Source organism: Artemia sp. Qi Xiang Cuo, chromosome 14, assembly GCF_049724085.1.
Source record: "Artemia sp. Qi Xiang Cuo chromosome 14, ASM4972408v1, whole genome shotgun sequence".
Lineage (NCBI taxonomy): Eukaryota > Metazoa > Arthropoda > Branchiopoda > Anostraca > Artemiidae > Artemia > Artemia sp. Qi Xiang Cuo.
Window position 1 is genome coordinate 5,724,168 of NC_142807.1, and position 16,118 is coordinate 5,740,285.

General features: G+C 34.5%; 1 protein-coding gene across 1 annotated transcript in view; it reads right to left on the minus strand.

The window, feature by feature from the left end:
- Positions 1 to 3,762: 3,762 nt before the first annotated feature.
- The window catches only part of Tbh (Tyramine beta hydroxylase), a 212,542-nt gene continuing 200,186 nt past the window's right edge, over positions 3,763 to 16,118 (minus strand). The window contains exon 9 of the mRNA XM_089100600.1: positions 3,763 to 4,059. Coding sequence (XP_088956726.1) covers positions 3,831 to 4,059 — 229 coding nt within the window. The 3' untranslated portion in view covers positions 3,763 to 3,830. The remainder of the gene's footprint in view (positions 4,060 to 16,118) is intronic.

Here is a 16,118-nt window from a genome sequence, read left to right on the forward strand (position 1 = left end):
CATATAGACCAGGCAGAAGGGTGAAGGACAACTACTCAACTGTCCACGCCCCAGTTTTTCCAAAAATATTAACTGTATATCGTGACATTTACTAACTTGAGATTTTTTAATTACTGAAAGTAAAACTCTGGTTAAACGCAACCCTTTCGTCGAGTCATTAGCATACATAATATGTTTTTTTTCTAAATGAAATGACGACAAGTGTATACCAGGATTCTCTCACTTTCCTCCCTCTAACTAAGCTTCTGCCACCAAGGCCGTATCCAGGGGGGGGGGTACCCGGTTGAACCCCCCCCCCTCCGAAATTTTTGACCGAGTCGAAAATTAGTAAAACCTAGGTGAAAATCAGTAAAATTAGTCGAAAACTGAGTCAAAAATTAGTAACCCCCCCCCCGAAAAAGTCAAAAATTAGTACCCCCCCCCTGAAAAAAATCCTGGATCCGCCCTTGTCTGCCACGGATGTACCTAGAATGTAATGTAAGGTAACGACAGGCTGGAAGACTTGTGACACATGTTGCATCCAATTTACAATTAATTATTTCCTGAAATTCTGCCGTTTCTCTACGTTTTCTCTACGATTTCTCTACGTTTCTTTCTTCTTCTTTTTTTTTATCCGTAGCACCGTCCTAAAGTTAAACCCTTTTTAACTCTTATTTAATCAAATAAAAAAATAAGTTTTTTCAACTGAAAGTATGAAGGCTGTTGCATTCTCCTCAACACCTCACTCATTACGCTAAAGTTTTTTTTAGTGCTTTTGCTTCTTAATGGTCCAATTAAATTAACATGGTGTTTCAGAAGTCGCTCTTAAAGAATTGGGACAAAATTAAAACTTTAGCGTAAAGAGCGAGGTGTTGAGGAAGAGGTAACCCCCTTCATATACGTAATAATTTCTGTTCGTTTTAAGTTTTAATGTTGCTCCTTACTTTCAGATGAAAAAACTTGCTTTTTTTATTTAATTTCTAATCGCTTTTAAATAATCCCAGGAAATCTAACCCCCCCTCCACAGAAAATTAACTCCCCCGCGGATATATCCTCTAGACAACTCAATCCCGGTGAAAATTTACCCAGGGCGATTACCCTTAACAACTCAAAGCGATAATTGAGACGGAAAAGAGAAAGCAAGAAATATAAAAATAATTTTGTATAGGAATTCTGTGAAATTCCCACAATGCATAAGTTCCTTTGACAATTTCACCCCCTGGAAACCTCCATCCTCTTGGGAAGTTCCCCCGAAAAAAAAAAAACGTCAGAAAATTCATCTTCCCACTCTAAAATGTATGCATTCTTCCCAATAACAAATACTATGCGTAAACAATGGGCAAGTTTTATAACTTAAAGACATTTCGCCTGAGTTTGTGGGGGGGGGTGTCATGTTATATCCAAAGGAATAGCTATTGGGCTTTTCAACTATGATGAAAAAAATGGCTATCTCAAAATTTTTAATAGGACAATTTTGAGAAAAAAGGGGCGGGGACGGGGCCTGGTTGCCCTCCAATCTTTTTGGTCACTCAAAAACGACACTAGAACTTTCGATTTCCGTTCAAATCAGTCCTCTCACGATGTTCTAGGACCACTAGGTCGAAACGATCATCCCTGGAAAAAAAACAAACAAAAAAACAACAACATATAAACACCCATCCGTCATCTTTCTTCTGGCAAAAAATGCAAAATTACACATTTTTGCAGATAGAAGCTTGAAATCCCTACAATAGGGTTTTCTGATACGCTGATTCTGATGGTGTGATTTTCATTAAGATTCTATAGACTTTAGGGGTGTTTCCCCCTTTTTTCAAAAATATGGCAAATTTTCTCAGGCTCGTAACCTTTGATAGGCAAGATTAAACTTAATAAAAATTATATATTTGAGATCATCATAAAAATGTGATTCTTTTGATATATCTATTGGTATCAAAATTCAGTATTTTAGAGTTTCGGTTACTATTGAGCCGGGTCACTCCTTACTTACTGTTCGTCACCACGAACTGTTTGATAGGCCAAATTACAAATTGTGAGGATGACCTTTCAATTTTTTAGAAGTATCCAATTAAATCTCCAATTAAAATTTTTCTACCCCAACATCACCAGACTGAGATTTTATCTTCTTCTTCTTAAGTTTTAGGTTAGTTTTGCAACAGGGAAGCAAAATAAATTTGTTATTTGGCTGCAACACTGCTGTTTCTAATTGTGCAAGCAAAGCTGACACACTGCATTTGAAAAATTGTTTTACAATTCTAAAAAGAACCTAGATTAGATCATAAGATCCCTGCCTAGAATATGGCCTTAATATCCACGGAAAAGTGCATTCGTAAAAGGAAAAATGACTAGCTCCACTTCCTCTCGTGAAGTTCGAACTTTGTATGCATTTTTAAATCGTTTCTGAAAAAGATGCGAGTTTTCAACAGAAGAACATGGTTGATTAACACATTACTTTCTTTAATATAACAGCAAGGGAAAAAATTAGGACACGGTACAAATCTAATATAATTTAATTTTTCATCACTTTGTCATTCTCTGTCCTCTTCCCCCTAGCTACAGCTCGTTGGAAAAAAAATACAGGGAAAAAGAATAATGTCGACATTTTTGTGCTACTTTGATTTACTTCGACCAACTACAAAAAGGATTACTAAAGGTCCATTCACATTGAGATTTAGCTGATACAGATCTTTTGCTAATGGTAATTTAGGCGAATCAGAATTTTCATGAAATTTTCCAGCCAATCAGAAAATTCTATAAAAAAAAACGATTTCCTTACCTGCATAGCTTGCACCCAAAAGGTCATGAAACAAAACTTTTGTTTGTATCTCTAGATCTCTTCTGAAGGGCCACTGACACCTCAAAATTCTAACGTAAAAAAAAGAAAAACAAAAGAAATACATGATCTCAATCTATTATTGTCATCGTTTTTGATATTTGGTCATTCTTCTTCTTAGGAGCCATTAGAGGTAATAAAGAATAAATAGAAGAAGAAAATAGTTAAAATGTTATGTTCACTTTGATTTTCTCCCGCCGACTATTATGATATAGAGAATTTCTAACGTACCGCCAGACTCTAAGCGTGTAAGGGACCAGACAGAGGCTATTTCAAACTTTACACAACACCTTCTGAGGTTAGATGTACTAGGTTCTGAGGTATTAGGTCAACTATGATTCCCTATCTTTTGATATATTGCTTCCTCTGGACAAATCTTCTCTGCTATATGTGCTAACCTCCCAAACCAGTTGGCAGCTATCTAATTACCAAGTTTAGGGGCACATTTCCCATTGATTGAAGTGACTAGGTAAAAAGTGAATAATTGGAACTTCGAGGTCTAAGAATATACCCATTTTTGGTGTAAGATCCCTCTTTGGAAGATTATTGGCTGCGCGTATCCTGTGTGGAGATCATGGTCCTTTTATGTAATTGTCTACGAGTAGTTTTGGGTACCGATTTGACTTACCTTATTTCAAAGAGTATGCTGTACGAAAAATGTGGTTCTATTCCACTTTCTAAGTCCATAATGAAAGAAAGGTTGAGATGGATTGGATACGTTTTGTGAATGATGGATGATAGATTGCCGCCAATCCTCTATTTCGGCCATCCATATGGGGCAGAACGAAAGAAGGTCGTGCCCAAATGGGATTGGAGGAAATTGAGAGAGTGTAAAGAGGGGATCTTTGAATAAATTGGGATGGATGAGAAGTACGCTCAGCTGTGTTGACCTCAGGTGGATTGTTACAGTGAGTTGTTAGTAGTAGTGGTCATAATAAAAAAAAATAACGACCCAAAAATCGAAATTTTAATAATATAGGTAAGTAAAAAGCTGATAAATAGAAGTAGCTAAGCAAAACTGTTATCCTTCGCAATTGGTATCTTCGTCTAAAACGTGGAAATTCGGCCAAACGTTGTTCATACCCTCCCATACTCCTGGGAATCTATTACCGTCAGACTTGTTGCATTGCATCGATATGGCAGAATGAGTATAAAAATCGTCAAGAAGTTTGACTCGTAGGGGAGTCCAGCTGATCGCTCTATAATTTTCAGAAATAACCCTGCTAGGGTCAGTAGGCTGATCTTCCCAACTAGAATGATTAGATAGATTTATTCAACAACTTAACAATAAATCTAAACAATACAAGCATATATAATATCATGCTATGATATGCAATGTAATATATCATGCTATGAGATGATATACAATGCTATGACTGGGAATACAGGAAAAACTTTTACTTACACTTTTTGTGATCAGGATTGTGAATCACCGTCAACTGAATGTTTATAGTTAAATTTGTCTCCTTCTCTTTTAAGTTTTTTGTCTTTTTTTTAGTTTTTTAAGTTATTTGTTGATACAACTGACTGTTTACACTGTCAATAATAAAATAGAAAACTTACAAGCGTTGAATCTTTGGCAATTTAACCAGTGGCCTAAATTGGGTCAGGGCTGAAGGGGGTATTTGTTCCTCCTGAATTTTTTCCCCTACACTGGATTTACAAAATATCCTTTTGAGGTATTTTCTAAGCTTTTTTCAGTTATTTGTTGATACAACTGACTGTTTTCACTGTTCATAACAAAATATAAAAATTACAAGTGTTGAATATTTGGCAATTTAACCAGTGCCACAAATTGGAGGGGGATGGGGGTAGTGGGTATTTGTCCCTCCTGAATTTTTAATTTTCTGCAAGTGATAATTAATCACCATTTTTTTTGCGAAATCTTGGCATGTTAATTAGGCTAGTTGACTTTAAGTTAGTAGGCATACTGGGGACAAAATTCTTGTTTTTTTCCCCTCCCCTACATTTTAAATACCTGAAAAGACAAGTATGTGGCAGTTTTGTGCCAAACAAATTTTATAAATGATAGATAGCGTTGATGATTTTTTTGACACATGTGCCAGTTTCAACTTTTTAAATTTCCCATGCTCTTTGGCTCTTATTAAAAAAAATTACCGGATAAAACAAGAATGATTGATTTTCTCAAGTTACCTAGTTTTGAGGCGTTTTGCTGTAAAATATCCCATGAGATACATTAAAAATACGCTTTTGTATTCAAAAATTTGCATTTCTTATCTAAGATGCGGTATTTTTGTATGAAGACTGAGTAAAGATTCATGAATGCCCAAAATTCATGGTTTAGTTCTGAAGAATTTTCTTACAACCATATTCCAAAGGCTCCGATTCACAAAATGAAGGAGAGGATGAAAGTGTTCTCAATTTTTTGAATGAAGATGCCCAAAAGATGTCTTTTTCATTATCTAGGAGGGGGGGAGCATTTTTTTTCTTCAATTTTTTCAATGACCCGAAAGTACCCGAAAATAGTATTTTTCTAAATTTATTAGAATGTGAAAAAAATATAGGAAATAATTGCACCATACTCCTCCCTCAATTAGCAGTCCTGCCTGGTACATTAGATGGTTTATTTGAACCGAAAGAAAATCATCCAACATAACTTAAAAGACTTTGCCATTATGGCTTAAATTTTTCCTGTTTTTCAACGTTGAGGACACGTTATTCTTACACGGCGTTATATTCGTTTGATTGTTCTTCTTATTTTGGTTCCTACTGGCAGTGACGGCGCTAGATCTTTCAGGGCCCTGTCCATTATCAATTTACAGGGCCCTAATAGCTATTACTACAAACTGGAGTATCATACACATGTCATTCGTATAATTAAATCGTATCGCCTAGGTGTTTTTGTGGTCTCAAATGTGATTTCAGTAGGGTTTTCCCCATGCAGCATGAGAGATGGTTCTGTGCGGTATTTTCATGCTGCACAGAGATGGCAAAGCATTCACTCAGCCTTGTGTTTTTAGGCTATGTCAACTTAGGCTCATTGCATTTTGAGATGCGGGGGCCTTGGTGGTGCGTGGCCCTGTACAGCTACACAGGTTGCACAGGCCTAACGCCGCCATTGCCTACTTTATAACACTGGGTGTTACGGAAGAAGGAATTTTGAAATAGTTAAAAGATAGATCTAGAAGCTTCAGTTTATTCTTAACACATTCTGTAATTCTTATTCCTTCATAAATTCATCTGTGATATTCATTGCATAGTTAGGTAGAGACTATCAATATCATTAATTATTTTTTGCTCATGTTAGGGAGTGTAATAGATAATGATTCCACCCCCACTGAATGAAAGATTATTTTTTTAAATAATTTAAGATTACGGGATTTTAAGTAGTGAAATCAAATGGGTCCCATATGCAAGAAGTAAGAGGACTACATTAATTGTTTTTTTTTCTTTTTCATTTTGTGGTTCCTCAACGGGTTTAATCCTAGGGTAAGAAATTATTATTAGTAGGTTTTATCTTTTTTTGGTACTTGTATGATATAGCCCCTACCGAATATTCTTCTAATATGTTTCTCTGATGCTCAATCCTAATGAAATATACCAAAGTAAGATAAAAATATAACACTTTATAAACAAATTTGGGCTGTATATTTGCACATCAGGGGAGGTGGGGGTAAAGTATAGCGGGTCTGCATGGCTAATGTGTTAGGTATAATTATTCTGCATATTATGAAGTAAGAATTGTTTTCTAACTTCATACTGTCCAAATATTATACCCCCCCCCCATTAATATGAAAATATATAGCCCGAATTATGTATTTCCATCTATTCTTTCGCTTCTTTTTGTCTTGTCTCCCGCTAAGCTGAAAGAAATTAACGAAAAATGTGGTTCTATAATGCGTCAATGAATGAACAACTTGATCGGTAGGGGCTATATCATATAAGTACCCCTTTTTTTTAAATATAATTTGATTACGAGTGTGATTGTATAGATTCAAATATATAATAAATTGAGCTGAACTAAAAACAGAACATCAAAAAACTATGTGATCCAATCAAATCCGCATCAAGGATTTTGTTCGGTTGCGGGTATATTTGTTCGGCGGGGGGTTTACAAAAAACCTTTACAGAATATATACAAAATTTGTTTATATACAAATTTGATACATTTTTCTGATTTGAACAAACCTTTGGGGGGGGGGGAGGTATACCTAGCACCCCCACAGCCACACATCCATGGGTTCGGCTTTGGATCCGACCCCATGTAAACATCTTTCTATTTTGATACGTGAGGATGAAGAAGGCAGGTTGAGTAAATTGGAATCATGATAAATGAAAATTATCTATTTGAACCCTGACATTGATAGATAGATAGATGTAGACAGATATTTTGTCACATCCAAAATAATCAATAAGTGATGTTTTACCTAGGGATGTGGCCACGCTCTAATTTCAAGGGAAATACCACTATTTTGAGGGGAAGGTCTGCCTAAAAAATGTATTTATATATTTTTTATAAGGTCATGCACCTCTTACCGGAACGCTACATTTTAACTGGAACTATCTTATAAAAAAGCTGCCTCTCATCAGACCGGTAAGATCTCAAAGCGAAACGCTAAATTTTTATAAGCTTGTCTGGGTTATTCAGAACTTTAATGTTAGCGTTATCTACTTAAAAAATTAAAGAGATAGCGCAATTGTCGCAAAGAAATTGCATTGGTATGTGCTTTTAAATTTCAATAAACTATGAATAAAAATATCTTTACTGAGTAAAAACCACGGTTCTAGATGTTAGTAGCTGGTGTATTGACTTGGCTGTGTTCCAGAGCCCAATTACCATTAAGGAACATAAACTATTTGTTAGTATCTTCAGCCTAAAATGGCAGGTTGCATAAAATCAGCCCCTAAAATGCTTAATTTAGCTTAGCCTAAGTTAACTTAATCACGAAAAGTATATTAAAATATTTAGTGTTTATATGATAATGTTTCTTAAAGTGCTAATGCTACATGAAACCAGTTAACATTGTTGTCCTTTCTGCACATTAATACACATTAGCTTTCAATCATGAATGAGTATCTTTCAAATCAACCTAAAGACTTCTTGAAGAACAAGTCACATTTGATAATCCACGTGATAGAAACAGTAGTTGACTGGTAGATTATAGAGACACAGAAAAATATTGCGCCTAGTTCTGATGTTGCGAATCTATACAACCTAGTTCTTTTTCGTCTTCATTAAAGTTCTCTTACTCGTGTCTCTAAAGTTCTCTTTAAAGTTCTTTTTAAAGTTCTTCCTTTTCGTGTCTTCTTAAAGTTTTCTTACTCAATTTTAAAGCTAATCAGGAAATACCTGACTATAATTTTCTAAATCTATGTTCAAAAATAGTTTTTTTTCGGGCCTATTTAGCCCAACACATTTTTATTAACATCAGGCTCCCCTTGGTAGATAGACCTTGGTAGATAGATAGACCTTGGTTTCAAATTAACTAAAAATTAAAAAGTTTTTGACCCACCCTGGGTGTCTTAAAAGCCATCTCCTTTCTTTTATTTATGTAAATATAGTGAAAAGTGTTTTAAAGTGTTATAATAAAGGTGAATATATTTTAAAGAACAAAAACGTATATGCATTGTAAATTTGTATTTTAATGTTATATAATATAAGCCTAATGAATGGGAGCAGCCCCTTACCGCCGTGGGTAGCTAGAATGAGAATTTTGAAATTGTTGTATGGTAAGTTAATGGATGGAGAATCGTATGAATGAAAAAAAAGTTTTTAGGAAAAAGGTAGATAAAAGGTACTAGGAGAGAAAAAACTATGTATGTGAGGAATTATAAAAGTGGAAAGCTATGGAACGTCGAGTAAGAGGTAAGATAGATAGGTAGTAAAGTGAAAGAATAATAGAGAAATAGGGAAAATTAGATTACAAATAAGCAAAGAGTCTTAGATAAAAAAAGGATGAAACAAACAGGATTGATTTTTTTTTTCTTTCAGGAGTACGAAAAGGAAACAATAACCGAATTGATTCTATCCATTGTGTGATGTATCACCACTTATTATTGAGAAAACAAAAAAGAAGAGGAAGTGCAGAAAGGAGGATCAAATACCGCTGGCTAAAAGAAAGAAAATAAGAAGAATTTAAAATATTCATAAGAAAATAATTTTTTATTTTTTCAATATTATAGTCTATTTTTGATTAAAAAAACCATCCCCTCCCAACAAAAATGTCTAGTCCCCTTGATTACGGCAATAGTTCTTAGAATTTTTTTTAGCTAATCACGAAAAGAAGAATTGTGGTCATCTTTTGGGCCCCATTTTTAGATGGAGGACCGTGCTACCAAATAAAATTTACTTTTATATTAGGGCACACTTGGCCGGGAAAATTACTGCTTTAAATTTTAATCTGCTCAGAAAAAGAGAGTTTGTTGGTGAGGGCTTTTTGGCCCAAGAACTAAATAACACAAGATTTGAGCTGAACAGAATATTTTTTGCCCTTTTTGTAGCCCTATTTTCAAGCAGACCATTTCCTTAAACAATTTTGTTTTGTATTGGTCTCCTCTTAGTCTGGGAATTTATCGCTGGAAATTTCAGACTGATCAGAGACGACGACATTTTTGGCCTGTTGCAGGGCCCCCAAACTCCCTTCCACTCCAACCTAAGCCCAAGAAATGATCCATAAAATTTTGATCCAGCCAGAAATCAAACATCAAGCATGACACCCCTCTTCTTTCCTACAATAAAACCTATCTGTGAACAAGTAGCAATTTGTATAATTTACGGCACTTGTCCCAAAGACTTTTAGGGCTACGTCATTCCAAGCATATATGTCGTGCCTTCCAACTATTCTGAATAAAACACCTATCCACAATTTTGATTAGATACCATGAGGAATCATGAGCGACCGAGTAGCAATAATCAAACATCAAATCAAACATCAAGCATGACACCCCTCTTCTTTCCTACAATAAAACCTATCTGTGAACAAGTAGCAATTTGTATAATTTACGGCACTTGTCCCAAAGACTTTTAGGGCTACGTCATTCCAAGCATATATGTCGTGCCTTCCAACTATTCTGAATAAAATACCTATCCAAAATTTTGATTAGATACCATGAGGAATCATGAGTGACCGAGTAGCAATAAAGGGCAGAGATAGGGGCTGGCTGCCCAATGATTTTTGACTGCTAATTTTTTAAGAAGAATCATAATTCGCTGTGCACTAAAATTTGAAAATAACATTAGGCTACCAGAAATTCAAAATTTGACTACTGTTCTTCAAAAATAGATACGTTAAACCTAATTTAAGTTATTAACTAGTAATTCCTGATTTTCCAAGTATTTTCTAGCTCAATTTCACAGCGATTTACGCTTATTCTTGAAAATTACGGTTAAGTCTAGAGTTGTTGCTGTTGTTTGCGGTTTGACGAGTTCGACAAATAGGTCATACGCGTTCGTATCACTCAATTGTTCTGTGCCATCTGTAGACACTAGCTTGCTTGGGTGTCACTTTGGTCAATATTCACTGAACCTGATCATGTATCACTTATCTTGCTATTGATAGGGGATAATTCACCTGCAGCAACTGCCTGCATTGAAAAACAGGAATCAAAATAATGCAACTGTGCTTAGTCATACAGCAATTAAACTACCTATATAACACAATTATAATAAATAATAAATTTTTTCATTATAACCTATTATATACCTCCATACATAGAAAATTAATCGGATAAAATATAAAAAGATAGATGGGATAATGAAACAAATAAAATAGAAAAAGGATAACTCTAAAATAAGAAATTATGGGAGGGGAATCAAGGCCATCAAAATACAGAACATCTACCATTTATCTTGCTTAAATTAGGGGTTTCAGATTTTTGGGGCGTTTCCTCCCTGTTTTGATAATCAGGCAAATTTTCTCAGGGTCATAGCTTTTGATGGGGAAATGTTAAAGATTTTTCTCTTTAGTTTTAATTTATGAGATGGAGGTAATAAGTATTTATTTTCATTATTATTATATTTAGTTGTTGTGTTATAATTAGCTAGGTTAGGTGCTAAAAAAGGATGATGATAGTGATGAAAAAGGAAAAAACATGAAAAAGTGATTCAGGAGTGTTTCTTAGTTTTATTTATATTAGTGTTCGAGTTTTTGATAGTTCATATAGTGAAACTTCGCCGACGGGCTTCGGAGTATATGGTTATTATGGTAAGATAAATGTCTGGGATTAATGAAAAGTTGGCACTACAAGAAAATAATAGGGTAAACTTTTATGAAGAGGTAGATAGGGCGCTCCAGGATGGTGATGATATGTGGAGTATGAGACTGGGACCACTAGTGAGGTATGCTTTCCCCAATGATACATTTTCACCCAATAACCCTGGGAAACCTATGTTGATGCATTTGAATTGTCGAGGGTTAAATAGTAGTTTTAGGTACATTTCTGAGTTGTGTGATAGTGTGAGTGATATAAATATTGTTGGGTTGACTGTGACTTGGCTTAATGATCGTAATGACTTGCTACTTGATATTAATGGTTGCTCGTTTTATAGGAAGAATAGAATGATACATCAACATGGTGGGCTTGCAGCGTATGTAAAGTCAAGCCTTACTTCTAAAGTAAGAGAAAATTTATCTATATCTTTTGTAATGTTATATGAGAGTATGGTTTAACAGGTTGATATGAATAAGGATACATTTTACGTAGTAATTGTATATATAACCCCTTCAAATTCGTTACAGTAATTTATTGATTATATGTAGTCACAACTGATGCAACTGCCGTATTCGGCCCAGTGTTTTGTGATGGGTGATTTTAATATTGATATAAAGAATAAGAAAAATGTGGTTCGTAATAATTTTTGTAATCTTATGTTTAGCTTTAATCTTTACCCAGTAATTGATGTGTGTACTCGTATTACTGAGACATCTGAACTTTGATAGAATAATATTTTTTCGAGTGTCAAATATGATATCCCAATTGTAATCTTAAATGATATGTCTAATCACTGTTTAATTATGGTTTGTATAGATATTGAAAAAGACATGCATGAGAATAGAAAAAGACAATACTCTGATTTTGATAAATCAAGTATTAATTAAATGAAAGAGCGACTTGAGGAGTGTGATTGGAGTTGCTTAATTAAAAGCGCGAATTATGGTGACAGGTTTGCACTGTGGTATGAAAAAGTCACAAATTTTAGCAATAAAGTGTGTATTAATACAACTATAAAGAAAAAAAATGAAAGAAGTGCAAAAAAGCCATGGATATCCCGCAGTCTTTTGACTAGCATTAAGGAGGCATGCATTGTATAAGATTAGTAAAATTACTGACCGAGAATTTGACCGAAATACTTATGAGAATTATAATAACATGCCCAATAAATTGTTCAGAAAAGCACAACATGATTATTGTTCGAAAATGCTGGAGTCGTGTATTGGTAATTCTTTAAAGACTTGGAAAATAATTGGGTCAATAATTGGAGGAATTGATAAGGAGCGATGTGGAAGTGAATAATACCAGGCAGGTTTTAATGAAAAATTGGCTGATCATTTTTCTAACGCTGGTAATGAGACTAGACAGTCAGTAAGTATATATCAAAATGAAGGGACGTTTCATCAGTGTATTGGGCCAGCTAGTGAAATAAGCATGTGACTGCAGAAGACGAACGAAAGTGAACTGTTAACAGTGATTTCTGGAATAAAGAACAATTCCGCTGGATCAGATTTTCTATCCCTCCGCGTCCTGAAAGAAATTTTTCCAGTTATTAAGGATCAACTTGTCGAACATATTAATGGGTGTTTTAAGGATGGAATCTTCCCTCATCCGTTTAAAACTGCAAAAATAGTGCCAATTTAAGTCAGGTGACCGAGAAGATCCTAGTAACTATAGACCAATTTCACTGCTTCCGATTATAGCTAGAATAATAGAGAAGGTTTTATGCATAAGGATTGAGACATTTCTAGAGAAGAAAGGATTTTTGTTTAAGAAACAATTTGGTTTCAGAAAAAAAAACATTCTACAGAGCATGCAGTTCAGTTTCTTACAACGTTGGTCAATGATGGCCTTGATAAACATCTTAAAGTCATAACTGTATTTTTAGATATTTTAAAAGCGTTCGATTCTGTGGACCATGAAATTCTATTGTGTAAATTAGATAATGCCGGTATAAGAGGAAGAGCTCTGAATCTGTGAAAGTCTTACCTAAGTGATAGAAAATTATATTTGAATGATGGAAAACATGCTACATGTGAATATGATGTCAAGTCTGGAGTCCCACAGGGATCTCCCCTTGGTCCACTGTTATTTGCTGTATATATTAATAATCTATGTGGAGTTTTACCTAATATTGTTGATTCAATAAACAGTGGAGACCCAAATTTGATCCCTGTAAAAGCGTTAGTTTTATTTCCTGATGATACTAGTTTTACGATATGCGCAAGAACTGAAAAAGAGTTGATCCGAGCAGTTGAACATGATATAAGTTTGATTGAAAAGTGAACTAGGTTGAATAAGCTGAAAATAAATTTTAAGAAGTGTAATTTTGTGTTGTTTGCTCGATCTAAAAAGTATTATCCTTGGATAGATAAGTTGAGGTGTGGGAATTCATTTATTAATACAGTACACTCAACTAGGTATTTAGGCATTATTGTAGATGAGACGCTTAGTTTTTCAAATCATATAAATTGTATAACATCTAAAATTGCCCGTAATGTTGGAATTATCAGGAAATTGAAGCACAATTGTCCGAAAATTGTCCTTAGACTTTTGTATTTTTCACTTGTCCATTGTTACCTTTTATATTGTTGATCGGTATGGTCTTCAACTTTTCAATTCCATCTGAAACAACTTAGAGATTTGCAGAATATTCTGTCATTAGGACTTTATAAAATTATGGACCAAGAGCTTCAGTGAGAAATGCGTATATGAAACTGAATATTCTTCCTTTAGCTGGTATATTCCTTTTTTATCGATCTATGCTAATGCTTGATATTATTAATAACTTAACCTCAGAATGTTTTAATGGCATGTTTATAACTTGTGTGGATTTTCACAATTATAATATAAGAAATGCAGATGCATTTCGGCGGCCGCAGAGTGAAACAACGCGGTCACAGTTCTCTGCTTGGCATGTTTTGCCGAGCTCCTGGAGTCATTTACCCATTGGGGTTGTGCGTGAGCATGACCGAAGTATTTTCCGGGGAAAATTGAGGGATTTTGTAATAATATTTATCAATTTGTTTGATTTTTTTTTGATTTTTTCAGTAGTGCCATAATGAAATTTTTAGTTGTGTTGTTTTGTTAGCCCGTCGGCGGGGGATAATGTTTTGTTTTTGTTTATTTATATTGAATTATGTGTTGGAAGTTGGAATTGGCCTAACAAACCGAAAGGTTCCTTGGCGTTTGTTCGTTTATAGTTTATGTCTAAATAAAATTATGCTCCTGAAAAAAAAAAAAAATTTGAACAGGAACCATAATGATGCAAATACCTTATCAAACAGCAAAATACAAAATTTATACAAGTCAATTATAATAAATAATACAATTAACCTGTCGCCTAGGTCAAATTATAGTCAAATAAGGCAACTCTAAAAAAGGAAACAGCCGAAAAAAAAAATTTAAATAACAAAATGAATTTAGGGAACCAAACCAGTAGTCTTTACCAATTTACTTAATGAGTTTGTGCTTAGTCAACCATGCCAAACCCAAGGGAAAACAATGGATAGAAAACTAGTCAATTGTCTGAGAAGGAGCCAACCTAGGTCTGGCCCTAGGTTGTATTGTAGCACCTCTCTGCCTTGCCAGGGCTGCTATTATCTGCTGACATTGTGGGAAGGGATGAAGCATCTCTACTTAGGTTTTCAACTTCCTTCTTTAGGCTACTTATTTTGTTATCAACTGACTTAATTAGGCTATTTAGGTCAGGGCTGCTATCTGCTGACATTGTGGGAAGGAATGAACCTTCTCTATTTAGGTTTTCCACTGACTTATTTAGGCTACAGACTGGATTTTGAAAGGGTCTTGGTGCTAACTTAGTCTAGAGTTTGTGTAAAGCTATTTTTTCAGATTCGCGCTACCTATTTTATTAATGCCAAATTTGCTGCAATGTTTGTCAAAAACAGAAAAAAAGAAAGCAGCCCTGATGCTAACTTTCATATTATTCATTACAGCTGTTTTTGGAACGTGTTTACCCTGTGACAGATTTAAATGAATATTTTGAGGCGAAGATTAATTTCAAAATAGTAGATTATTAAAAATCACAAGATAAATAAGTAAAATTTATAAAAAATAAAGTTGTAATTTTTTCGAAGCATAGGTGGGTCAGCTTGATTTGGCTGGATTAATTCCCTTACGCCAGTGCACTCACTAGCATTTTTATTTAATAAAATAAAAATATGTAAAAATATACTGACTCTTATCTATTTCAAATATATCTGTATGCAAAAATTACGAGATTTAAAGTAAAATTTTGGGCGTACAGCCAGTTCTTCCACTATCTCCCTGCTTGGGATTTCTTTGAATTTCTTCGGAAAATAAAATGGGTTCCAAAATCTCTTAAAAATTGAAATTAACAGGAATGAACGATTTGTATTTCGTGTCAGCGTTTGTGCATTTACGAACATTAATTTTAGGGAATATGAGAGAACCCAATTTTTCACTCGAGGAATCTTTAAAAAATTCAGGGATAATAGAAATACTAAACATACCATTTCTATCAAAGGCAAAACTTTCTCTTCTTTTGGTTCATTATTTCCACCCAAAGCAATGTTAGCACGACTGCAAAGAGGCTAAATGCCAACTTGCAACCAGAAGGTAGGATCAAGCAGACAACTGGCTGAGGACCCACAGATATCCGGGAACCCACTGAAGTTGATCCAAGGTACTATTTAGTGGGTGAATCAAAAATGTTTACTCCGAAATAAATAATAAATGACTTATCACTTATGGTCAGAAACTCCAAGGTATTGTATCCGAAATTCTGTTGAAAGACTTTAGTCTGCATTACTGAGATTGTAGCCAGAAATACAAAAAAAGCTATAGTAATAAAATCAGTTTAAATAAAAAATGTCTAAAGTCTAACATTTTTTCCGTTTGTAATTGTAAATCTAACATAATAATTGCATCAGATATTTTCGAACAGCGTGGTAACTTCTATCTTTAACGGAAACTTTAGAAGTGGGTTTAATCTCTTGGAAAATTGTTATTTAAAACTAACCACAGATACATTAAAGACTCTTGGAATCCTATGGAAACTTCCCCGGATTGATTCTAAAACTTCTATGTCGTTGTTTAGTTCAGTGTTACGCCTGTTATTATCAGAGGCGTTTTTTGGGGAGGAACTGACGGGGCA